Genomic DNA, 27,012 nt, shown 5'->3' with positions numbered 1-27,012 from the left:
TTAGAACAGGGGTGGGCAAAATGCAGCCTGGGGGCTGGATGCGGACCACCAGGCCATTCTAGCCGGCCCATGAGGCCCCTAAAAAATTTAGAAAATTAATATTTATCTGTCCTGGGCTGCCTGTCATTTGGCCCTTGATGGCTTGCCGAAATTCAGTAAGCGGCCCTCTGCCCAAAATAATCGCCCGCCCTGCTTAGAATAATAGGGAGTTTAAGCCCCAACCCAGGTGCATGAGGCCAGTCATGTAGGCAGACAGAGCAGGTTTCCCCCTCCCCCAGGAATGTATCCAGCTCAGTTTACAACTCAGGGTTACCTGAAGCTGATGGGGCCAGGGATGTCTGCCTTCTGCAGTGACCAGGGCAACCAAACTGCAGATTGATCATCAGCCTGGGAAGAGACAGAGATGGCATTCTGCTACAAAAGTCATGTGACTAAATTGGTTAAACTAGTAAAACCCCAAGTATGGGTACATATATATTATACCTTATATTAGTGTAGCTTATGCCAGTTGAGATGGGTAATAAGTCATCTCAAAATTTGTATAAAACACCTTTAACTCAGTGTAAATCTGTATGCACAGCTTCAATATTAGTGGTATAACTAGTGAAAGGACCTGTTCTTTGCCTGAATCATTATTTTTGTAATTGCAGTGTTTGTTTATTTTCAAAGAACTTATTACAACATATTTAGGTAAAAAATTGTTTATTTTTAAAGAACATAATATAACATGTTTAACATTTAATATTTAACGTGGCGCGACATTTCAAATGACATCCAAATGACTAATCTTCATTGTAGAACTTCTTTGTAAACAATGTTTGCAGTGTTTCCTGTTGTAGCCAGTTATATACAACCCTCTTCAACTACCACTTGTGGAGCAAGCCACATATAACTGTCAATGTAACCTGGGAGATAGTGACCATCACTTGGTAGAGTTCACTGTCCAGCAAAGGGTGGGAAAAATATCCAGTGAGGCTAAAGTGTTAGACTTCAGAAGGGACAACTTTAGCAAACTTAGAAGGCTAGTTAGTGAGGTAGTGAAACTCAAGAGCATTGAGCAAATGGGGGTCCAGGAAGGTTGGAGGTTTCTCAAGGGAGTGATCCTTGGGGCACAAAAGGATCCCCTTATGTAGGAAAGGGGGTAAGGGGATAAAAAGCCCCCTTGGCTAAACAGGGAACCCCAGAAAAGACTGGGGGAAAAGAGAGAGATTTATAGGCAGTGGAAGCAGGGGGAAGCCACCAAGGAGGAATACACCTCCCTGGTGTGCTGTTGCAGGGAATCAGTTAGTTGGGCGAAGGCAGGATTGGAGCTTAGGCTGGCTACAACAATTAAGGACAATAAAAAATCCTTCCAAGGATACATAACGAGCAAAAGGAAGGCACAGAGTAACATAGGGCCCCTGCAGGACAAATCAGGAGAATTGGTGGTTGACACAAGGAAAAAGGTGGAGCTCTTCAATGTGTTCTTTGCTTCAGTATTCCTAAGTACTAACCAAGACAATCCCCGCACCTTGAGCATAGAGAGATGTCCAAAAGGCACCAGACCGCCAAAGGTTAGTGCTGACTTAGTTAAGGAGCACTTGGAGGGGCTGGATGGGTAGAAGTCAGAAGCCCGGATGACCTCCATCCACAGGTGCTGAAGGAATTGGGCAGTGTCATAGCTGAGCCACTGGTACGGCTGTTTGAGCATTCATGGTGCTCTGGCCAGGTCCCTGAGAATTGGAAAAGGGCCAGTGTGGTGCCCATTTTTAGAAGGAGAGAAGGGATGAGCCAGGTAATTTTACGCCAGTCAATCTTACCTCTATCCTTGGGAAAATACTGGAAAAAATAATCAAAGAATGCATTTGTGAAAGCCCAGCAGGGGAAATGATGCTGAAAGGAAACCAGCATGGGTTCGTCACAGGTAGATCCTGCCTGACAAACCTTATAGCCTTCTATGACCAGGTCACACAACGCCTTGACACAGGAGCTGAGGCTGATGTCATCTACCTGGACTTTAAGAAGGTCTTTGACACAGTTTCGCATACTATTCTCATAAGGAAGATAGCAGGCTGTGGAGTGGACATTTACACAGTTGGGTGGGTGGCCAACTGGCTTAGGGACCGCACCCAGAGAGTCATCGTGGATGGGTTGTTCTCAGCCTGGAAGGAGGTAGGCAGTGGGGTCTCTCAGGGTTCGGTCCTTGGACCGGTGTCATTTAATATCTTCATCAGCAATTTGGATGAGGGTGCGGAGAGCACCCTCTCCCAAGTTTACAGATGATACCAAGTTATGGGTCAAAGTTAACACACCGGAGAGCAGGGAGCAGATACAGGCCGATCTGGACAGATTGGATCAATGGGCAGAACGAAATAGGACGCAATTCAACAAAGATAAATGCAAGGTATACTCTGCCTAGGGAGGAGGAATCCCCAGCACACCTATAGGTTCGGGGATGACCTCCTCAGTGGCTGAGAGGGATCTTGGTGTCATAGTTGACTCCAAGATGAACATGAGCTGGTTGTGTAATGAAGCCATTAACAAAGCCAATCGCACCTTGTCGTGCATTATCAGATGCATGATCAACAGATAGAGGGAGGTGAAGCTCCCCTTCTATGCAGCATTGATCAGGCCGCAGTTGGAGTACTGTGTCCAGTTTTGGGCACCGCACTTCATGAGGGACACAGAGAATCTGAAGAGGGTTCAGAGGAGGGCCACTCGCATGATTAGTGGCCTCCGTGAAAGACCCTACGAGGGAGGCTGAGGGATCTGGATCTCTTCAACCTTCACCAGAGATGTCTGAGGGGAGACCTTGTAGCCACCTATAAGTTTATCAAGGGAGGACAACAGAGAATTGAAGATGAGCTATTTACCAGAGCCACCCCTAGGAGTAACTAGGAATAATGGGTGCAAACTAGTGGAGAGTAGATTCAGGTTAGACATCAGGAAGAAATTGTTTACAGTAAGGGTGGCCAGAATCTGGAATGGGCTTCCAAGAGAGGTGGTACTATCACCTAACTTGGAGGTCTTAAAGAGGAGGCGTGATAGACACCTGGCTGGGGTCATCTGACCTTGGTCCTATTTCCTTCTGACTCTACAATCTATGAATGTGGAAAGCATTGCTCCATTAAATAGTCACTGGAAGCCCCAAAAAGGGTCAAGTGAAAAATAACCTACCTATAATTTTCTTCAGGTGGTATTCAGTGATTTTTGGAAGGTTTAGAGTAGATAGGACCAGCCATTCTCGAGTTATAAGTGAACATACATACAGACATACACTTCATTTTATATATAGATATAGTAAAAGCTCTGTTATCTGGCATCTATGGCAAATGGGGGATGCTGGTTAATCAAATGTGCCAGTGAATCAAATATGCTGTGTCTGGCCCCATGCTTTGCCCTGGGCCATGTTCCACAAGGAAGAAGTGGGACTTGGCTTGTGGTGGCGAAACCAGAAGTGGGATCTCCGGTTTCACTTTTGCCGCATTCCTCAGAAGGAAGATTTGTATTGACACATGCTGGTTAGTGGAGCGTTCTAGATGGTAAAGTGCAAGATAACATGGCTTTTCCTGTAGATTAAAGTGCCTCAGCTTTCTTCATTTACAAAAGCTGGAGTATACAAGTCCATGGGGGAGTTGGCCAATGTGATTGCAGAGCCACCAGCCATTACCTTTGAAAACTTGTAGTGATAGGGGGAGGTCCCAGACAATTGGAAAAGGGCAAATATAGTGCTCATATTTAACAAAGGGAAGAAGGAGGTTCTAGGGAACTATAGACCAGTCAGCCTCACCTTAGTCCTAGAAAAATCATGGAGCATGTCCTCAAGGAATTCATTTTTAAGGACTTGGAGGAGAAGAAAGTGAGCAGGAACAGTCAGCATGGATTCACCAATGGCAAGTCTTGCCTGACCAACCTGATTGCTTTTTATGATGAGATGACTGGATCCTTGGCAAGTTCATGGATGACACCAAGGTAAAGGGAGTAGTAGATATGCTGGAGGGTAAGGTTAGGGTTCAGAGGGACCTAGATAAATTGGAGGATTGGGTCAAAATAAATCTCATGAGGTTCAACAAGGACAAGTGGAAAGTCCTGAACTTAGGACAGAAGAATCCCATGTACTGCTACAGGCTGGGGACTAACTGGCTAAGTAGCAGCTCTGCAGAAAAGAACCTGGGAGTTACAGTGGACAGTAAGCTGAATATGACTCAACAGTGTGTGTGCCCTTGTTGCTAAGAAGGCTAACAGCATACTGGGCTGCATTAGGAGGAGCGTTGCCTGCAGGTCGAGAGAAGTGATTCTTCCCCTCTATTTGGCACTAGTGAAGCCACACCTGGAGTACTGTGTCCAGTTCTGGGGTCCCTCACTACAGAAGGGATGTAGACAAATTGAAAAGAAACCAGCAGAAGTCAGTGAAAATGGTGAGGGGGCTAGAGCAATGATATCTGAGGAGAAGCTGAGGGAACTGGGCTTATTTAGAAGAGAAGACTTGAAGGGAGATTCGATAGGAGCCTTCAGCTACCTGAATGGTGGTTCCAAAGAGGATGGAGCCGGACTGTTCTCAGTGGTGGCCGATGACAGAAGAAGGATCAATGGTCTCAAGTTGCTGCAAGGGAAGTTTAGGTTGGATATTAAGAAAAACTTTCTAACTAGGAGGGTGGTGAAACACTGGAATGGGTTCCCTAGAGAGACAGTGGAATCTCCATCCTTGGAGGTTTTTAAGGCCTGGGTTGCCAAAGTCATGCCTGGGATGATCTAGTTGGGGATGGTCCTACTTTGAGCGGGAGGTTGGACTAGATCAGTGGTTCTCAACCTTTAGTACCTTACATACCACCTGCCAATTGATGCAAAAAAAGTGAAACCAGAAGTCCCACCGCGGCACTTCTGGTTTTACTGCATGAACCAAGTCCTACTTCTTCCTCACAGACCATGGCCTGGGAAAGCAGCCTGAATGGGGCCCCCCTCCCTGTCCCCTAGCACACTGATGCCGGGGAGTCAAAACCCCAACATACTGTATATGGTGGTAGGGGCAGTGGCCGGAATTTTCATCCCAAACAGGCAGACTTCTCCAACCCGTTCGGTGGGGGTGTGGTGGGAAGGACCAAACTCGAAACACAGCACCCGCCTACCCCCTGCTCTTGTCTCACTTGCCCCGAGGGGTGCATGTGCCATGGGTTTAGAAACAGTGGACTAGGTGACCTCCTGAGGTCCCTTCCAACCCTAATTTTCTATGATTCTATACACAAATTGGACATTCAGGAGCCATTGATAGTATGTGAGACTTATGTCAAAATTTCATCCAGAGCCTTTTTTTAAGAAACAAAGGTTTGATACTGCAGTCTATGCAGACTTTTAGTAGAGAGGAGGTGAGAAATGCTACAACAGTGTTTCAAAAATTAGTTGAAGCCCTTTTATCTTTACTCACAAATACCAACTGCTTTGCAAATGGCAAACACTTATTTTCTTTCAGCTGATGGTGTCTCTTTTAGAGATGTACGTTATGCCTGTAAAAGCATTCAGAGTATTACAACATCACCAAACTACACTGTTCCTTCTATTTTGGGAGCTAAAACAGTAAAGCCAACTTTATTTAGTCCATATGGTACCACACACAAATGGTTACATTGCAGATACATTATAAAGGAGAATTCACATAATTGGAATCTTAGCACCTTTCAGTGGATGTGCTTCAGGGATAGTGTCATGTGTACTTAAAAGGGAGCGCTGCAGAAAAAATTATGTTTTTTTTGCTGAATTTCCCAATCAAAACATGATTTTATCATCACCCAGTGTTGATATCTGGAAGCAACAAAAGCTGCTGAAAAATAAAAAACAACTTGCAGCTTTCTCCATGCATCATTCCTAAAAAATGCTCGTGTTGGAATTTGAACATTCTGTCTCTGTTAGACCATGAGATGCAACATATACAACAATCACTTGATTCTTTTTTCCATCCAAAAATCTTATATGATACCGCAGGGTTAAAGGTGACCAAAATCTCTCTTGACTCATAACGCTAAACAGCTGTAATAAAAAGGTCATTGTGATCATACATAGCGTTAATATATGTGTGGGTCAGGTGCCCAAAATGCCAGAAAAAGTTCTTAATGTTATCAATCTAAATATTAAAAATTAATTACTATTAACTTGCATTATTGAATTAAACCAGAGGTATACATTTTGTTAAAATGCATATTTAAATACAATGTTTTGATGTTTCAGTTCAGTGAATTTTCCTTTGTTTTAAACAGAAAAAGCCATTGTCTGCAATAATAAAAGAAGTCTGTGATGGGTAAGTTCTGCTCTGTATCTAGAAACTGAATATTATATTTTCTTTCATTGCTAAAATAAATAACAGGCATAGATTTTCTGCAGGATCATTCAGATGTCCATAGATACTGCTGATTAGTTTAATAAATTTTGAAGTTGTTTTATCTTTAAACTTAGAATAGGTAATATCTATTGAATCAATTGCTTGAAAGGCTGTGCATTGGCATGGACTTACATTTATTTCTGTTAAGATGGAAATTTATTTCTATGCAGAAAGCCAACAAAATGCCTATGTATTGTACCAGTGGGCGTGTCTATGTAAGATATTTACTGTGCAGTAGACTAATTAGCTCTGCGGTAAATGTCACATGTCCACACGTGCGCCTCTATTAGGCTGCAGTAAATTAATTTACTCTGCAGCACGATAGTATTTATAAATACAAGTCCTATCCTGCTGCAGAGTAAAAAAACTGCAGCAGCACATATGTAGACACTGCCCTGGCTGGCTGGGGCATGAGGGCACTTCAGTGAGGAGGTGCCTGCCAGCTAGCTCTATGCTGAAGCACCCTTGTGCCCCAGCCAGCCCCTCCGCAGCACATTGAGCCAGGCAGAGCAGTCCCAGGCTGGCAGGTTGATCTGTTGATTCCCCAGCCACCTGGGGCTGCTCTGAGCTGGCTCAATGTGCTGCCATCCTGAGCGCACATGTAAATGCGCCCCTGGGATCAATAAGTACTGGAGTTTTTTGCATTGCATTAATATGTAAGTGTAGCTGTGTCCAGTGAGTGGTATTAAGTGCTGAAGGGAGAGAGTTTACCTTAAAACTTTAGAGTGCACCTACTTTTATTGTCCAGATGTTCCAGTTCACAATTTAGGAGATCACTGAATAGATTGCAATATGTATTTTTAAGTTTAGCTGCTGTAACTGCTGTGCAATTGTCTATTTCCTGGTACTAGTGGCATGGAACTGAAATATTGAACATAATAATCATGTTGCCAAGCTGGTGTAATAATTGAGTAAGAAGCAGGAGAAACTGTAGCATTTTAAATATTTAAACAGCAGGTTTAATATGTGTAAAATAATGCTCTTTTAATTAATTTTATCCAGTATTATAGCAGAGCTGAAACTTATTTACAGTCATTTAAACTATCGCTAAAATATAGTAAAAATTAATTATTGTATTATTATTTTATTATTTGAATACTAACTGTGTCCCTAGCACTGAGAATAACAACCCAATTTTTTCTTCAATCATGTTTCCAGCATAAGGGTTTGACATTATAGAAAAATGCTATTTATTGTAATGACTTCAGTAAGTCTCCCATGCTGATGAAAACTACACATAGCGTGCTTCTATATGAGACATTTTACTCTATTAGAGCCAATTACTGTGCAGTAAGCGTCATTGTCTACACATGCAGATTCTTACTGCATAGTAATTGGCTCTAATCATGAGTACATTTGCTACCTGTAAATACAAGTAGCAAATCTACTCCTGATTATGTATTGTTCAGTAGTGAATGTGTAGATGGCTGACCAGGAGCAAATGTGCTCCTGGTCAGCTGGGCAGCAGGAGGTGGGAAATTGCTTCCTGCCCCTAGGAGCTGCCTGCTGCTGGGGTGGGCTGTACCACTGGTGCCTGGGTGGGGACAATGTCCCCCTGCCCTGGCAGCAGGGAGATCCCAGCCCCTGCTTCATGATCACAATCGGGGAGCGAGAGATGGGAGATTCTTATCTCCCAGCCCTAGCTCTGTAGTTGGGAGGGGGACGGGCTGTGGCTATGAGATGCAAATCTCCCAGCCCAGGCCCTGCAACTGTGGAGTTAGGGCTGTAAGATAAGAATTTTCCATCCCCAGCCCTGCAATCACAGGGCAGGGGCTGGGTGCTCCCTGATGCTGGGACAGGGGGATGTTGTCCCTGCCTGGGCTCTGGTGACAGAGCTCACCCTGGCAGCAGGCAGCTCCTGGGGGCAGGGAGAAATGACTCAGACCCTGGCAGGAGACAGCTGTCTCTTGGCCCTGTGTTTCCTGCCAGCCCCTAATCTAGCATCCAGGGGGAGCCTAGAGCTGCTGGGGCCAGTGTGGGGCTGGTCTGGAGTGATCAGCAAATCTGCTCCCATGTCCCTGCACATGTAGATGCTTCCCCATGGTGGGTTTACTCTAGTAAACCCTGGAGTGTTTGCATGTTTAGATGCGCCCATAGTGATGTTCATAGGACTGAGCCAAAAACTCAGATCAGATATCTTTTATTTTAAACAATGTGCTGCCATGCAGAATTTAATCTACTTCATACTTCAGCAATTTTGTCCCCACAAAAAGTTTTATATTCAATTTTGGTATTTGAAATAAGTCTTTGCATTTGTAGCATCTCCCTTAGTCTAACCCATGTGAAGCTTAGGTCTTTTGGTTTCAAATATTCAGACAGGGAGGAACAGAACTACATTATATTTAGCATTGGTGTTTGTTTTTCTTTCTCTCTCTCTCTCTCTCCTTTGTTCACTGGACCCATTTAAAGCTATAGGTAGATGTAAGAAGCATGTGAGTAAACTGGACTCTTGCTTGACAGCTGTAAATTTCTATAATGCAAACATTTCTTTCTTTCACTTTCTGATTCCTTTATTTTCATATTTTTAAGGTGGTCTCTTGCAAACCATGACTATTATGCACTGCAACATGCTGATAGTTCTAATTTCTACATTACGGAAAAGGTATGTAAACTAATCCACCTTACTTCTGCATGTTCTATTAAAATGAATTTTGAAGCTCATATATAGAGGAGGAGGAAATATTTTTCTTTCTAAGTACCTAGACTAGCCAGGTTGGAATGAGTCAGCCTTGCATCATTCTGCCTAGCTGTCTGAATTCTACATGGAAACGTAATAACACATTTCCACATCAGAACTGCAATACCAATATCTGAGTGCTTTTCAGTGGAATTTCCCATTAGTTAGGACTGGTCAGTATGCTGCCACTGATTTCTTCTTATTAATTGAGATGACTCTGAGCTGTAATTTCAGAAAATGTGTTACATATTTAGAGCCACTAAACTACTGCTGCTATCAGTGGGATGGTACAAAATGTAAAACGACAGAATTTGGCTCAGAGCCAAATAAGGATTATAGTTTAAGCTTGGGAGCTAATCATGACAACCTTTTTTGCTGAGTAGAGGGGTCTGTACATTTTGGCTATACTAGCAAAATATGGCCACTGTAGTTCACTCCTGCCAGTAGCATTTTTACCACTGACCCTGTAGCCCTGGTTAAACTAAATAGCAATTGTTGGATGGTTCTATTTAAAAACAGCAGAGATGATGATTGTTGAGTAATGACATAAGGTTTTGTGTACTTTCTGTAAGAAATTCCAAGTCCAGGGAATAACATCATCCTAAATTGAAATTGACTCTTAAGATTGCAGTTCATTGGATATATAACGTCACAGATTATTTAGTGCTTGTGTGAGCCAGTTCAGATAAAGGTAAAGTTAGTGTTATCTTACACTAAATTTAGTATGATCTCTGAGCTTTGCCACCTTGTAATGGTTTGTATAAAAACATTTCCATTTTTAAACACTGTTTGTAATGTGTACACATGAAGTGGAAGGAACAGAAGTTTGCAAACTTTAAATGCTAAAGGGTAAGAGTCAAAATCTTGATTTGAACCTTACAATGTACTGTGTACAATGTACATGGAAGATTTCAAGCCTCATTGGGAGCACAGGGTATAAATTTGTGGTTCCCAACCCTGGGTTGCGCCCAAATGAGGGTCACAGGGACAATGCTGGTGGTACCACACACAAAAGCGCCCCATATCGGGAGCTCCCCCAGCCCCAGGCCACTGCCATCACTGCCACAGCCCGCTCCCAGCAGTGGGTCACAGAAAACAAGGTTGGGAACCACTGGTATAAACTAATGTATATATTGTCCAACAGCATACACTCTATTAATTAAGAATTGCCACTCATCATTAACTTGTCAGTTGATTGATTAAAATTTGTTTGGTTGTTTTTAGAATTGCTGGTGTAAATATTTAAAAAATGTGAAATAAGACTGCTGTTCAGAGCCTTGATGTCTATGAAGTCTATTCAGATTGCAAACATTCAATCCTTCAACCGCTGGCATGTGTACATAGTCAGTATGCTATCAGGAGGAAGTTTACAGGAAATTAAAATATATAAGATGACAGTACTTGTAGGCTAAAGAAAGCTTTAGCACACTACTTCTGTTTTTTCTCAGTGGCTGATCTAGTTGAAACTAAGTGCAAGGACTGTGTAATGCTTGCCACCTCCCTATTACAAGCTGCATTTCCATTCCAGCGTTGTATATGTTATTCTAGTCCAAATTTTTTAGATCCCCAGATGCCCTGGCAATAAGCGATTCACAAAAATAAACAATTATGTAAGCATAAAGAGTAATTAATTATTGTAGCTCCACTAAAACTGGAATATGTAGTCAGAAAATGATATAGTCATTTAAACATTTCTAGGTTCTAATGTATTTCCAGTGTAACTGCTGAGCTTGTTAAAATTACAACAATGAATTTGGTCTAAAGATTGCGTGTGCTGTGGTGCTACAAAGATGGTATTCTTAACCCGGGCAGAAAAGGCCTGATCAGAAACTTGCTGAAATAAATAGGAAGATTCCATGATTTCACCAGAGGACTCTGGAACATGTCCTGGTGGAGCTGCATAGATTTTTTTTTTCTAGCTGTTTTCTTAATAGCAGTTTGGTTTTGACCCAGCTGGGACTTCTGATGAATTGGGCAGATGCTCATTGTATGGTCACCAGCTGCTTAGTGTAGTTCCAGTTGGAACTTGAGCCCATTTTACTTCCTCAACTCAAAATAGTGGGGGGATGGGGAAGAGGAGGAAGGTGGAAGAAACTTTGATGACAGTTAAATGTGTAGAAAGACTGAATTTAGCAAGATGGTAGAGAGGCTGCCTACTAGATTGATTTGCTTATACTTTTTAAACAGACCACTTTCAGTTTTTCATGGAAAAGTTTGTCACCGCAGGCAACTTTCTCCATATCCCCCAGCTGATGGCAGGATCACCCTCCTTTTCTTTTGTTCCTCTTTAAAAATGTAAATGGATAGATGCATCAAAGGGTTCCATGAAGGAAACTGTTGAAGTAGTTAATTTAGGGAGTGGCTGTTGTTCTTCTCTCTTCCTGAATTAAATAACGTGAATGCTTTTGCAAATCTAATTAAATTGTGACACACATTTTTTAGCAAACAAGGCACAACTGAACTTGCTTATTTGCACTTAATTGCTCTGTGTTTAAAAATGCTTCCAAGAAGCAAAATTTGAGCAAATACATCGACTATCTGAGTGGATGGAGTTGGGGGTACATTTATTTACACAGAACTCCTCAGTCTCACCTCCACCCTGCATGATTGTGTCATGAAGATAATTCATGAGGGGTATCTGTTCTGTTCACTAGGAAGTTTAGAGATTTTAAAATGTTTTTAGTTCATCTTAAGGCAGGGAAGGGACTAACAGTACTCTTTTGGGTGTACTGAATGAAGATTTTGAGGAGTTCATTTATTTCATCTTGGAAATATGTAGCGTGTCTGACACTGAGTCACAAAAATGAGAGAGAAAACAGCATTAAATGCCACCAGTATTACTTGGTATGACTGTGACTTTAGTAAATGTTGTTCACTGTTTATCACTGCCTGTTAGATGAAGGCTGTAAAGAGAGGCTGGTGCCCCTTCTACATGGTCTACCCACCCTCTTCTTAGGAATATGCTGTTCCTTCCCCAATTATTGCAGGAAAAACACTAGGGGTCATGCCAATCCTGTGTTCTTCAGGGAAGCTAATGAATAGCTGGACTAAAGCACGGATCACTTTAACTCTCGTGCTGGACAATTTACACTTAACTCTTATGGGAGGTGAGCACTAAAGCAAATTATTTTGTGCCTTAAATAAAGATGAATCCTGCCCTACATAGGTGTTCAGAAGTCATTTTTGCAGGTCATATTTGCTGAGTTTGTTGCTTGTTAATTTATGACCTTTCTGCTCTAGATGCCTATTATAAGACTTGCCATATTTAAGTTTTTGAAAAGAAAAGAAGCACAAAAGTCTATATGAAGTAACAGGAATCTTTTTGTTTCATGAATATGAGACTGTTCGTGGCTTACAATTATTTTTATTTTTGGGTGGTGAGTAGTACATAGGTGCCTTGGTTGTTATAAGGAGAACTCATATTTTTATATTTGATCTTCATTTTGACATGCTGACTTTTTAAAACAAAAAACAAACAAGCTCTCCTTCCTCCACACTAGAGTTGCCATATGTCTGGGTTTTCCCAGGCATGTCCTCTTTTTTGGCCGTTTTCCTCATGTCTGGGCAGGTTTTTAAAAATGAGAGCAAATGTCCAGTTTTTTCTCTGCTCTCCTGGGCCGGCTGCAGGGGCAAGCTGCTGCGGGTTGGAAGTAAGGGGTACTGGCAGGGCTGGGTGGCAGGGGGCTGTGGGTTGGGAGTGAGGGGGGCTGGCAGGGGTTTAGGAGTGAGGGGCAGAGGCAGGGTATGGGCATATGATTGCCCTCCTCCCCACTTTTATATGCCTCTCCCTAAGATCACTAAGAATAAATCACTATTCCTCTCCCCTGCTTGCTTTACACTTGAATAGCATACTTCCCCCAGCACACCTTGCTAGTAAGGTTGCTCCAACCCCCTGTCCATGGCCTCAGACCATGGTTCTGTACTGTATATTTGACATAAATGGCTATGACTAGGGTCCTGCCAACATTCTGGGTAGGCCCTGCAAAAAAGCATGAGCTCTGTGAAAAAACATGGGGTCTGCCCTTTTGGCAGGCTCCACTGGAAAAAAAAAAAAAAAAAAAAAAAAAAAAAAAAAAAAAAAAAAAACCTCACCGAAAATAAAATACTGCCTTCCTCTGGGTTTCCAACAGTTCTTGTGGCTGTTGTGGCCACTTGGGCTAGTATGATAAAGTTTGTGGCCTGGCTGTGAAGCCTGCCATGGTGGGGGTAGGGGATGGGTGGGAGGGGAATGGGAGAAGGGGAGCTGAAGAGGAAGTGTGTTTTGATTGAACTGGAGAGAGGAGCAGGTATAAGCTAAAGGAAAGCAACTCACCCTTTTATTTAAAAAGAGGGAAAAAAAAAAGTTCCTCCTGGAGTTTGTATCTTCTTTAAACATAATGAAACTTCATTCATTCATTTTGGCTGCAGTCAGGTTTTAGTCAGTCACATTTTTTTTTTTTTTGTTGCCATCAAGCTTATTTCTGACACCTGCAAAGACGCCCCATTTCTGTTTCTTTTGTACCACCTACGGTTTGCTTTCATTTGTAAAAATTTCACTTACAAACATCAGTGCATGAAAGAGGGAGTGGGCAGTGGGTTCTCTCCATTTATTTTGAGAATATTTTATATTTGTATTGTTTTGCAATAATGTCAATACCTTGTTTTTCAACTTTTTGCTCCCTCCCCCCAAGTAGTCAGCTCCATAGTCCATTTGCAAATGCAACGCTCTGTTTTGTGAAATGAGTATAGTAACCTGCATTCCTTTTGTCTTAAAGGCACTTTTACTTGTGACCTATTTTTCGGTGAATAAAACCTGTAATCGTATATTCTGGTGAAATTCCACCACACCATTGTAAGCTCTGTGTGTAGGAGGCTATGCAAATGATAGAACAAGAAATGAACCTTTTTGTAGTCTTTACTTTTTCATTACTGTTTCTGTTGAGCTGTATGCAAATGTGCTGAGTAACAGTGGGTTTCATTGGTTGACCTAGGACTTCTTATTCATTTTTAGTCAAATCTGAAAATGGGAGACAGCATGGAAATTATTTAGTCCTAGTTATCTAGACCAGGATATCTAGTCTTGCCCTTTCAGTGTTACTGGCTGCAGCATATTCCCTGGAGCATATTGTTAACTGCTTGGCCCAGTTTGTATTACAAATGATAGGAAGCAATGGGGGTTTCATCACTTCTTGGCAAACTGTGCCACTATTTGAGAAATCACTTTTAAAATTCTTGCTTGTGTTCCCCCTACAATTTCTTCTAGAAAAAAAATCATTCTATTCCTTGGACTAGTATGAGCAAGTCACATTCCTCCTGTTTCCTTGCAGCTTCTTGATGATTAGCTACTTGATTAGCTTTTTTAGCATCTTGGAGGAGGAGGTTGTTGTGGTAGTGGTGTGGATACATTTGTAAGCCTCTGCTTCATGTTTACTTCACCCGCATACATCAATCTTGGTAGTTTCAGTCACTTTTCCCTTTGCTCTTTGACTGGGTGCATCTTTCTGTTGCTTTCTGGTCCAGCATTAACGCAGATATGCTCCCTTGATTCCAGTTTATTTAATTGAAAATTTCAATAGAATTGACTTTTGTATGTATATATGTAAATCTTTAATGTGTGGAAAATTGTCTAATATATTGAATATTCATGTTAAATGCCTTGACCTTTATCTTTTAGGAGTTTTACCTAGGTTGATAGGCAACTCTGCTTTATTCGCAAAATTCTGTTGAAAATTTTCACTGATAGAATATTACCATTGTATCTGCTAATATATTTGGTGTGGAGTGTGCATTTTCCACTTTCTTTGAAAATGTACTCATCCTTTATTTTGGATGTATGTGCAAATACTGTTTTTTTTTATCTCTGTAGACTGCTGTACGTTAAATAATAAAGCCCTCCAAATCCTTTCCAATTCACACTTAAAACCAGTCCTACCAATACCACAAACTTACTTGGGGGAAGGGGAAGTCTTTCCTTAGCAGAATGGTCCATCCCTTAAAAAGGGAACAATCAGCCTTATTAAGGAAACTCATGTGGTCACATTTGGAGTACTGTATCCAGTTTTGGGCCTGCCACTGCAGAAAGGTTGTGGAGAAATTGGAGAGCCCAGCAGAGGGCAATAAAAATGGTGAGGGGTCTGGGGGACATGACTTCTGAGTAGAAGCTGAGGGAACTAAATGTATTTAGTCTAGAGAAGAGAAGACCAAGAGGGGATTTAATAGCCACCTTCAATTACCTGAAGGGGAGTTCAGAAGAGGATGGAGAAGGACGGTTGTCAGTGGTGGCAGATGACAAAACAAGGAGCAATGGTGTCAAGTTGCAGCAAGGGACGTTTAGGTTAGATATTAGGAAAAACTTTCTCACTAGGAGGGTAGTAAAACAGGCTACCCAGAGAGGTTGAGGAATCTCTATCCTTGGAGGTTGTTAAGACATGCCTAGACAAAGCCTTCACTGGGATAATACAGTTAGGGCTTGCCTTGAGCAGGGGGTTGGAATAGATGACCTCCTGAGGTCCCTTCCAACCCTAACTTTCCCTGATTCTCTGATTTGGGTAAAGAGGGAGTATCTCACTGGGAGTTTTAAAAGCTCCCTGGAGAGAAAGCAAACTGTGAAGGGAACAGTTGGCTGCAAGGCATAGCCGGGCTGCTATCAGAGCAGAAAGGAGCTTTTCTCTTAGTGTCCAGGAGAGGACACAACGATGTTGTCATTGTAGTTGTTCTGTTTATTTCTTTGCTCTGAGATTTGAATTTGCTTTGGAGAACTGGCTGAGGATCTCATAAGTGCTCAAACTCTTCTGCAGAAGCCAGCAGGTAGAAATGACCCATTTCCATGGACGTTTTAAATGACCTTGACTCTGAGGCTTACCTGAACCAAATTTTGGAATCAGCAAGATGGGAGAGGAGATGATATGAAATGATGAAAATACTTTTAATAAAACAGATTTCAGTACAGAATTTCTATGTGGATTGATCTTGCTATAAGTAACCTGCCCACTTTTTTGGCGCATGTTGGAAGTTGTATTTTTCTGAAATAACTGCCTTATTATGTAGTGTAATCTTAAAAAGACACACTAAAACTTTTTTAAAATGTACTTGTATATTATACTACTGTTGCCCCTGTACAGAGCAATGAATAGTTGTCAACTTCCCATTGGATAGTAAATCAGTGATTTAAAGTTTATGGATGTTCTTGTTTACTTTATCCTACTATAGCTGTCCTTGAACAGCTGTGGACAAATGGCACATAGACAGTTTACTTTCCCCCCCATCCCCTTTTAGAAACCTTGGCCAAATCACTGATTTTGGTTCTCAGAGGAAATGTTCCTCCAAATGTTTCTAACCAGTAACAAGTAAGGTAGAAAACTTCTCTTCCTGTTTGCAACAGCTCCCTCAAAACAAAACTTTACAAAATGAATAATACACTCATTTCTTCTCATTCTGCGCATTGCTTGCATGCCAAGAGAAAGAACTTGCAATTTATGTGGGCCTCTCTTAACTTCCAATGCAATAATACCATAGATTGATTTAAAAAAATCCACAAAAAATCTTAGAAAACCTAAGTTAGTGCAAGAATGATGTTGTACCTGTGATTTTCCAGAGAACCTGTTTGTTATTTTCAATTTATACTGTTTGATTACTATTGCATTGTGTTCCATTTGGACACTGAACAGTGAGAAAGTGGTGGAGACAGTCATTAAATATATTTCATAATCCCTAAAAGTGAAAAATCCTTTAGCATTTTGGAGAGAAGTTCTGTAAAAAGAAAAGACCAGACAAAGGAACAATTATTATTGGCTGTAAATGTATAAATTTGTAAATGTGTAAGTCTGGGATTTCTTAAAGCTGAGCATAAAATGAGCCACACTCAAAAATGTTTGCTCAGTTCTGAAAAATGAATTGAATGCTGAGTGAGCTATACCACAAGAACCAAAGTCTTTAGGTGGCTTTCCCCAAATATGCTAGAAAAGCATTCCATTCCAACCCGTTGCAGCAAGTGAAATCATGAAGCATTTAAGAGATGTAAGAGACTGATAGGACATTTACATGACAAAGTAAACATTTTGTTTGGCTTGGCAAATTTTAAGTGTCTTTCCAGCAAAACCCTTTCTAGATAGCTTGGACATTTTGATGGCATCTGAGTACGTATCTTCATCCCGTTCCAGGCTGCAGAGTCCGCTTTTAAATTCCCCTGGGAATTCTAGGTACTACCTCAACTAAAAAAAAACAGACCTAAGAACACATGTTAAAGGGATGGCACAGAAGAATAATGAGCTTGGTAGCAGAGAAATTTTGAAAATAAAATTTCACTGATTTGCTTATGTATTCCTCCTTTGAATCTTTGATTACAGCAAATGCACTCTTATTTAGACCCCTTATATTTATGCCTATTTTTTAAACTGCAGGAGAAAGATTAAAACTTAAGATACTGTTGTGCCCGTCAGGGGAACTTGGCATTTGATTCCGTCTGAAACCTGAAGAAATCTCTGTTAGACAATAACATGAAATAAAAAGGCCAAATGTTTACAATATATGTAAGCAAAATATGTTCTGATATGTCACTATACAATGATACATACATTCCTCTTATATCCTGAACTCAAATACAAGTATAGTGAAATGAAGCTCCTTCCAAAGTCACTTTTTACATATTTTAGTTGGGGTATTCACATACATGATGACGAGAATAGGGATTGTTAGGCATTGCATAGTAGTACAATAGAGGGAAATAATGTACTTGCAATTAAGTCTTTAGTATGTCTGGTTTCCTGCTAGACGTTATTGTGTAAAAAGTGACTCCTTATTTTGGCTGTCACATGACTTACTTACTTTTAGGTGACCATTTTAAAAAATCTCTTGCTGTCGAAGAATATTAAACTTCTTTAGCATTTTTTTTAAAAGCAATCTCCTCACTGACCAAGTTGCTGTTCTAATGTGGGTCAGCCATCTTAATGATATTTATGAATCCAGTACACATCTGAGAAACAGATTGCTTGTTTTCCAAGAATATCAAATGCATTTTACATTCTAGATTAGTGGCATATCCTGCCTAGATAACAATGACACTTATTCTGAGTGCCAAAGCCTGGATGTTGTGCTCAAATGACATTCTGTTACCCTGAATGAAAACCCCATGAACAGTCTCCCTAGCACTAAGAAGATTAGCTGTATATAAATGTTTCAATTGAAAATAACTAACGGCATGATGCAGTACTCAGTATGCTAATGTAGAAAATCCTCTTGGTTTAATTGTGAGTTTACAGACTGTTTCCTTGTAGGCTCTTAAGTCATTATATAGAATGGATAAACAAAATTGGATTTTTGATTGGTGTATATCTAGCCTCTCTTAGGTTTTGGCCAGCCTGCTGTGTTTTTATAGCTGGTGCTTTGAATAAATTCAGCCAGAAGGTGTAAGCAATGTTCCCTAAATCCTTGTCTACATTATGATTTTACAGACTACTAATTTTCAATACATATAGCTCTACTAGTGATTGCACCAATACAAGTTGTAACATAGGAAATGCACCTTGCTCTAAGAAAGATGTGATGGCTCTGTGTTAAAAATGTTTTTTCTTCATCTAGGCTATAGCTTCTGAATACTCATTGGGAACTTCTGGATCTGAAAACCTTAGTGTAGGCTCAGGTTGATCAACAGGCAGCAAGGTGCAAAACAAAATCTCTTGTAGTACTTCTTGTGTGGTATGGTCTCTCTCTTCTGTAAATTTGTTTCTTGTACTGACGCACATTTTACTTCAGCATATATTTACCTAATCATTTTTTCCATCTATACGACTATAGTCTATGAGCTGCACCCAGGCATCTAGAAATCATTTCAGCAATCACTTCCTGTCTTCAAAGACCATAAAAAAATTACTTGATTACTTGATAATGGATTTTTTTTTCTCCCGGCTTGCATGTTGGATTTTGGCCTTACCTAGGAAAAAATGTGTACCTGAGTGTGAATTGATTCACTCTTTGCAGGTTAGTTTAAGCTGTGCAGCTTAAACTGGTTAGTAACTGCACAGACATTCTCTGTTAAATCAGGAAGTGCAGGCACGTGCCTGCAGTGGCTGAAACCAGAAGCCAGGGGGTGTTAGAGCATGCCTGCCAGCCACTGCCAAAGGGGAGGGTAGAGAAATGCCCTCCAAGACTCTTACCCCTCCCTGCTGGAGCAGAGGGGGCATGGCCAGGCACCAGCCTGGGGCTAGTACGACACAAGGGATGCCAGCCGCCAGCCTGGGGGTGGAGTGGGGGGCAGAGCTGCTGACAGACTGAGGAGTGGGTGTGGGGAAAACTCCTTTCTCTGAAGCAAGCATGTATTGAACACAGCGATTTGCAAAGCATACAACAGGGAACTACCAAAAATCTTTACCTAAGCTGAGATGCAGCCCAGTAAAACACAGTATATACAACTTAATTTATCTTAAAATGTAAAGCAGGAAGACAAGAGAGAACAGTGCATATGTCTTACTAAACCTGAGGGCAAAGTGTCTCCTGAGAGCCAGGCATTCAGAAATGTTTGTTTAGGTTTTACAGGTTCCGCTTTATAATGTATATGTAGCTCTCTGCATTCTTTGGTCTGCAACTTCCAGCCAAAAGCTGTCTGCAGCTTCCCTTAACTCCATCTCCAGCACATATGTGTGATGATTGTCAGGTCTTTGCCAACACTTCCCACCTCTTATTCTGGTCCTGCAGGTCTTAGCTCTGGGATCACAGGTGCAGGTCTTGCCTCTCTCCCCTGCTCCAGGACCCCTGTGGAATTAATCCCCTCCCTGGCTGCAGGCAAGATGGACAGAGGAAGGAATTAACTCTGTCTTTGCCTGGCTGCAGGAAAGCCGTGGAGGTGTGTTTGGGACTGGCAAACAGGGTTTGCCAGCAGAGGGGAGAAGGGATGGAGGGAAGAATTTGCCTCAGGGGCCATGGCAGGCCAGCATCTGGCTACGCCCCACACGCAAGGGAGCAAAGGGGATGGGCCATCGCTGTTGTGGAGCAGAGCGCCCCACCCAGCCCATAGAGCATGTCGGGATGCTGGGGGGTCTCTGATTTAACTTAAACCAGCAAGGAGTCTGGGACAGACATTGCAAATAACCGGTTTGAGTCAAATCAGTTAAGTCTGATACTACATTCAACCATGTTTATCTCAAACCGGTTTCAGCCATTTTCAAACTGGTTTATGTGCACTGAATGTCTGTTCTGTTACAGTTTTAAATCAGTTTCTGATCACTTAAAAGAGTTTATGTGTAATCTGATCACTTAAACCAGTTTCTGTTCCTCAACCTCCTAGGCTAGGAGGTTGCAGGACAGAAGTGAGATTGGTGGGGAGCAAAGAACTGATGTGATATGTAGGAGATGGAGAGGTCTAGGTGGTAAGGATAGTCAGAATTGAGTTTGTGGTTGGAAGGGGGTGTTGGGCAGATGTGTGGGCTGGGAATAGGTTGAATTGTTTGGTCAGGGAGCAGGATGGGTCTAGAGGTAAAGGGACAAATGAATTGCTGGTCCAAACACAGTCCTGGGTGGTGGTGATATACACACACTCTGAATAGTGTAGCATGGGACAGGCAAAATCAAGACAGACCAAAGCCATATTTTAGCTTGCTCATGTTCTAAAATAAAATTAAAAAAAGAAAAAGGGAGGAGGGAAGTGGTGTGGGGTAGAATCCAACTCCTGGGCCACATCTGCAAGAGCAGGGGCATGCATTCGCAACAGCATAAATAGTAGGAGCATAAATTTGCGCCACTGCTTTGTGCCACAGTACATGCCCCCGCCCATGTGCTTTGCAGCGGGAAACATTGTCCCACTGCTCCATGTGCTGTGGGGGGAGGGGGGAGGAGGCTGGCTGGGGCATAGGGTGCCTCAGGTGGGGCTATCCAGCAGGCAGCCCCCATACGGAGGCACCCTGTGCCCCAGCCAGCCTGAGAGCAGCATTTGGACACGAGAGACCAGGCCCAGGGCTCCCCCATCTCCTCATGCTGCGGAGTTTCTGTGCTGAGGCACCCTGTGCCCCAGCCAGCTGCTCCCTAGCTGGCTGGGGTGTAGTGTGCCTCAAGATGGGGGAGCAGGCAACCCTAGGCTGGCTGCTCTTCTGAATCTGTGTGCCTCATTGTGGAGGCTGTGCTGTGGAGCCCCCATACTGAAGCACATAGAGTCCCTGTGGAGCAGCTGGCTGGGATGCAGTGTGCTTCAAGACAGGAGAGCAGTCAGCCCAGGGCTGGTAGCCAGCAGCCCAGGGCTCTGCAGTGCAGCCTCCATGCTGAGGCATAAGGAAATTGGCCAAGGGCTGCCTGTTCCCCCGTCTCAAGGCACACTGCACCTCAGTCAGCTAGGGAGTGGCAGGGTGCCTCAGTGTGTGGGCTCTGTAGCATGTGGAGACATGGGAGCAGTCAGCCCTGGGCTGCCTGGTCCATCTCCACATTTGTCCTGGTACACGCTGCTTTGGCATGCTTTGTGCTGTTTTTTTCTTCAAGGTTGTTTTTTGTTTGGTTGTTTTTTGGGTTTTTGTTACTGAGAAATCCCAGTAGCAAATTTGCCCTAGTGCTGCACATTAGCAGTGCTGCACACAGTTTAACATGCAATGTGTGCAGTTTGTGGTGTCATTTAGGTTTATAGCAACACAAACTGCATGTGGCTGCACGTCTGGATCTGGCCCTGATGTTTTGATCTCTTGAGGTGTGGCAATACTGGCAAGGCCTCTTATAAAAAGTAGGCACAATTTTAAACTGAATTGAGTTTTTTGAAGAGAAATAAAAATGTCTGCTAGTTTAACCAAGAAGATAAACTTTACACCCAAGACAAAATGTACAATATTGTACTGTAAACTCTGTGCTGAAAATGGCAAGGTTGGAAGTAATCTCCTACAAGAGTGAAGGGCATAGTCCAGCTATAACTTTGTAAAAGTGGTCTCCAATGCTCTTAAACCTCTCCCATTATTCAGTAATGTAATTGTTGCAGTGAAAAGTAGCTGTTATGGAAGAACCAGCTCTTGCATGGAAAGGTGAACTCATGGTAGCTAATGCCAATTTCATGAAGGGCTTTGAATACTGGGAGTGACACAGGTCACACTGTATACTGGAGTGTGCCTAGGAGGCATTTTTGATTTGATGTGCATTATATGGGGGTGAAGGGAAATTAGGGAGAATCACTTTGAAATAAAAATCAGATTGGTTTGTATTGTAAGTCTATGAAACCATCTGCATCACACTTATTAGAACCTGCTTCTCTGGGACGTATTGGATTTTTGATCAAGGGAACTGGATTATCCCATATCTTTCAACAACTGTTATGGAATCTTCAGTTCCCCCTGGAAGCATCGTTTAGTTTAGCATATTATAAGAGCTTAACCAAAGGCAAAAGTTTAATGTCATCTCTGTGTCTGCCAAAAGTTTAAGAGAATGACTTGCTGTATATTTCAACGTGCAGAGTAGCAATGGATACATATTATGTTGTCTTAGCTCTTCAATATGAACTGTCTTTCTCTCCGTGAGGGTGGGTGCAAAGTCGTGGTGGGCAGAGCTCAGTGGTTGGTTCCAGTGGTTTAAGTCAGCATGTTCTTGTTATAGGAAATTGAGAGCCAGTGGGATAATTTTTAAACGGTGCAGATGTTTAATGATAGGTTTCAGCAAACTTACAAACTCCTCAGCTATGCAGTCCAAGATTAGAGCCAGACGTCGTGGAAAGTTATTTATGTATATTACATAGTATACTTTAAAGAAATATTTAAAATTGCCAATGGAATCTAAACTCTGCAATACATGAAGTCATTCTTAATGTCTGAATCCTAAAATGGTTCAGATTTGTGTTTGATATATCTTTTGTAACTACATGCATATATGGGAGAGCATATGTTTATGCTGGGGTGGGTAGGTATTCATAGGCTTATATACAGAGAAAATACTGTTGCTCATTTAATGTTGCATTCAAAGTGTGTTGCATCTCTGGTACAAGTCTGAAATAAAACTTTTGGATTTTCTCTTTCAGAATCGTAATGAAATAAAAAATGGAGCTATCCTTCGATTAACAACCTCTCCAGTAAGTTACCTTTCCATTTGCTGTCCTTTGGCTCTTCCTTAGTGATGTTTGGTTAGGGGATTCATTGTAACCTTGGGGTTGTTAAGGGAAAATTGCAATGAATTTAAATTTTTTGAAATCGAGAGCCTAAAAACAGTAGTTCTCTACCTTTTTGGGGGTCTGACTCAGAAAATGGTGTGAAATAGTGCCCTGTGACCACCATGTGCCATGGTCCATCTGGAAGGGACTGTGGGAGATTGGCCACAGAATTTTTTTTTCTTTAGCCATGAAGAAAACAATACCTGTACATGAAGCTAGCAGAATAACTTGCAGTTGGTTCTCTTTTTCTGGGTGTTTAGCCTTTTTAGCCTTGTATTGTGCACACCTCCAAGGTATTTGAGCTTCCAAGATCTGTTAAGCTAGTACTGCAGGCTCCATCAGAAACATTGCCTCTGTTCACAGCTGGGAAGGAGGGCATGAGAACTGAATGCAGTGATGGTGCAGTCATGAGGGAGGAAGGTAGATTGAGAGAGATGTTCCTTAGCTCACTTGCCTTCCTTGCTTTGACCTCGTGAGAGTGAGATTTTTGTTTTATTTAACATATTTCAGTGTCTCAAATGATGGGGTTGACCCTTGATACTTTGGCATAGCAACTCTTTATCTATTCTTTTTTTTCTTTCTGGGAGCAGGAGAACAGATTGAGAGATATGTAGAGCAAACTTTGTATTGTACACCTGTGCCACAGATACAATACTTAGCACATTGCTAGAGCTGATGAGACATTTTCATTTTGTTTTCCTGTTTTGCATCTGGATGAAACTGAGAATGTCTACAAAAAAGAAAAAAAAATGGAAGTGGGAGTGGAGGGGGGAAGGAAATCCTGAGAGAGACCCCACAGAGAATAGTCTGTGGACAGCTAATTAGGGCACTTGCATGGGATGTGAGAGAATCAGGTTCTACTGCCACTTGCAAGTCATCCCAGGTGAGTACTCTAACCACTGGGTGTGAGCTGTTCTGCTGAGTGAAAATATCTGTTTTGGATCCCAAAATTCTATACTAAATCTTAGAATTTCCTGGTATGTTTGCTATCTATTCTAGGCTGTGGACTGGCTCATTTCTAGCGATGGAAAACTTCTACCACTAGAAATTCTTCCAAGAGAGGAATCTGTACAGGCATTCAGCCTGCCTCCATCCCCTCTTTCCTGCTCCTCACACCTTCCCAAGACTGGGGTTGTCTTGGTCTGGGGAAAGCATGGGAAGCAGTGACTGCTCCTGTCCTCCCCATGGGGCAAATCCATCCTCTTGCCTGCTTCTCAGACTGGGGACTCCAGGCTGGAGAGCTGGCAGGGAGAAGCAGCCAGCTGCTCCTTTGCTCAGCTCCCAGTGGTACCTCAGCAGGGTAGCAAGGGGAAGCCAGCTGGGGGCTAGAAACCAGGCTTGGTGACAGCCTCTCCAAGCCTGATTTGCAGTCCCCAGGCTTTGCAGTCTGACCTCCTACTGCCCAGGTATGTGGTAAAGGCAACAGAAAGAGTTGGCAAAGCCCATTCCCACCTCTTTTCCCAAACTGGTGACTGCTTGGTTTAGAAAGGGATGGGGAACACTGGCTGCTTCTCCCATCTTCTCCCAGACCAGTCCAGGGAAGGAAGAAGAGCAACGGGGCAAAGCCCCCAGCATGCTCCTCAAACCGAGCAATCCCTGGTTGGAGGTATTGTTGCTCCCATCCGTTGTTGGGGCTGATCAAGAGAGGGGCATATAAGCATTCACTCTTGAGAGAGAAACTGTCCCTCAAGGGAGATCTTTCAGGTTGAGACCAAGAAGATCTTTCTCCCGCAAGAGGCATGTTTCCCATAGGGGAAATTCAGTGAACACTTGTATGCTTCTCATTTCTGCCAGGAGAATGATGATTCTCTCAGTAGAAATGTAATGCCTGTACATGGCTTTTGTCTTGACTAATTAGCATTTCCTGACAGGTGAAAAAAATTATCCAAAAATTCCTGACTAGTTTTTCATGTTCCATACAGCGAAAAATGCCAAAGTCTTTCCAAATGTAGTTTAAAATAGTTGCCAGCAGGCTGGCATGAAACTGTTAAATGGAAAGGGATGTAAACCATTTGTTGGCTGATAGGAATAGTGAGATGACTGTTAGGATGTGGTCTTTTCTGTGGATACCTTGAATCATGTTGGGACTGTGGACTTGCTTGTGGTCTGTTGAACTGTAATTTTACTGTACACCAATATGTCGTTCATTTGAGCAGAGCAGCTGCTTTTAACTCCAGGTGGAAGGTGTGTGTCTTTTATCCCTACCGCCAAACTGCTTTTGTGGGAGTGACATTGAAGATTCCTTTAAATTAAGACTAGAAATCTTAAATACTGAGTACCAATTTTCTTTTTAATTGCCGCAGTTTTTAGTTTACTTGTTTTATATATACTTGCTTAGTCTACTTGTGTGTGTGGGGGGGGGGGTGTCTGTAACCTGAAAATGTACATAGCCTTTTCCCTAATTCATTGCACCATTACCATTACTTACAGTATGTTGCTAAATCCATTATAAATGCATTCTATTAGAGATTTTTAACTTGTCTATTTTACGTTTCATTCAGTTGGAACTTTGCAAATACAAGTTATCAGAGCTGTTGTGAATTTGACCTGCTTCTTTGTTTCCTTAGATCTGTTCACTAAGTGCGTGTGATTCTTTGAAGGGTTGTTTTTCTAAACAATGTTGTGGGTTTTTTCCTCCCCCACTCTTTAAAACACTTGTGTGCACACGTATTCTGTTTCCTAGGTTACTTGAGTGTAGATTGGATTTCTTGCATATAATCTTTGCTCTCATCCCATCTTTCTTATTTATTTTTACCTTGATATTACCTTTCTCAGCAAATCTTTGTAGATGCCATATAAAATTTTTGCCATTTTCCATGACCCTTCTTTTCCCTCATGACTCCATTTGTGTTCCAGTGGAGCTCGTAATCTCTGTTTTGTCTACCATTTGTCTTTTTTATGTCTTTTCCCACATATTTGAGACCTGAAATGTCACTTTGTCAGGTATTGACCATTCTCAGATGTTTCTCCCCTTATGATTGGCAAGTAGGTTGATGAATGAATTGTAATCTTTGTATAATGTCAGAATATTTCTGAAGACAAGATGTTTATCCTTGCAGCAAGCCTAATTACCTGTAGTCTTTGTAAATGATGATTCATATATTTTATGGGATGGATCCTGAAAAATCATATTCTAATGATGAACCTTCCAAAAGGTGGGGGAAATAGTAATAGCACTCAGTTTAAGTAACTACTTTAGTATGTTTTTGGGCCTGAATTATTTGCAAACAATTGGACATCTGTGTATTTGTTTGTTCAAAATTATGAAACAAATTTTTTATAAAACAGGACTTGCTCATGAACAATAGTTGGTATAGATTTTAGTATTTGTTATAATCCTGTGCTAGTCGTGATGTATGATTAACAGCTTTTCTCATGTGGTGTATTTTTGGCTCCCTGAGGAAGATTGGAAGAGTCCTGAACTTGCAAAATTGCTTTCAACCTGGCTATATTAACATTAATATTCTAAATGCACATAAGAATACATGTCCACATGTATTTATAATAATTTGGCATTTCCATGAGTGTTTTTACAAATGCAAACAACATTTACTTTGATTTGTACAAATTTTTCATAAAAATTAAAAAGGTTTCTTGACTTTTTTGCTCATGTGCAGTCCTTAATTATGTGTGTAGGCCCAGTGTTTTTGCAATGATGACTTAAGGCCCTCCTTATGCATACTTGTTTTGATTGGGGTTATTGCCAAAGTAATAAAGTTAAGTACCTGCATATAGGTTTGCAGATCGGTGGTATGTGTACCCCTGGGGATACTTTGGAAGGCCTCAGGGGGTATGCAACAGTGGCACTGAGAAGCTGGTGGCACTTCCAGTTGTGCTGCCGTACGCTGTCGGGGACCCCCTTCCCCCCACATGTTGATCGGCTGCTAGGGCACTCCTCACTGCTAGACC

At 41.9% G+C, this 27,012-nt stretch overlaps 1 protein-coding gene across 3 annotated transcripts in view; it reads left to right on the top strand.

Moving 5' to 3' along the window:
- The window catches only part of ELMO1 (engulfment and cell motility 1), a 544,813-nt gene that overhangs the window by 119,812 nt on the left and 397,989 nt on the right, over positions 1-27,012 (top strand). For 2 of the 3 annotated variants that reach the window (XM_019509060.1, XM_019509058.1), the window contains exons 4-6: positions 6,228-6,268; positions 8,879-8,951; positions 22,975-23,025. In XM_019509060.1, coding sequence (XP_019364605.1) covers positions 6,228-6,268; positions 8,879-8,951; positions 22,975-23,025 — 165 coding nt within the window. The remainder of the gene's footprint in view (positions 1-6,227; positions 6,269-8,878; positions 8,952-22,974; positions 23,026-27,012) is intronic. The other variant, XM_019509059.1, reaches the window with a different exon arrangement.

Source organism: Gavialis gangeticus, unplaced genomic scaffold (genome assembly GCF_001723915.1).
Source record: "Gavialis gangeticus isolate Ggan-Ray unplaced genomic scaffold, GavGan_comp1, whole genome shotgun sequence".
NCBI classification, from domain to species: Eukaryota; Metazoa; Chordata; order Crocodylia; family Gavialidae; genus Gavialis; species Gavialis gangeticus.
Note: the sequence above shows the minus strand (reverse complement) of the source record. Positions and strands in the feature narration are given on the sequence as shown.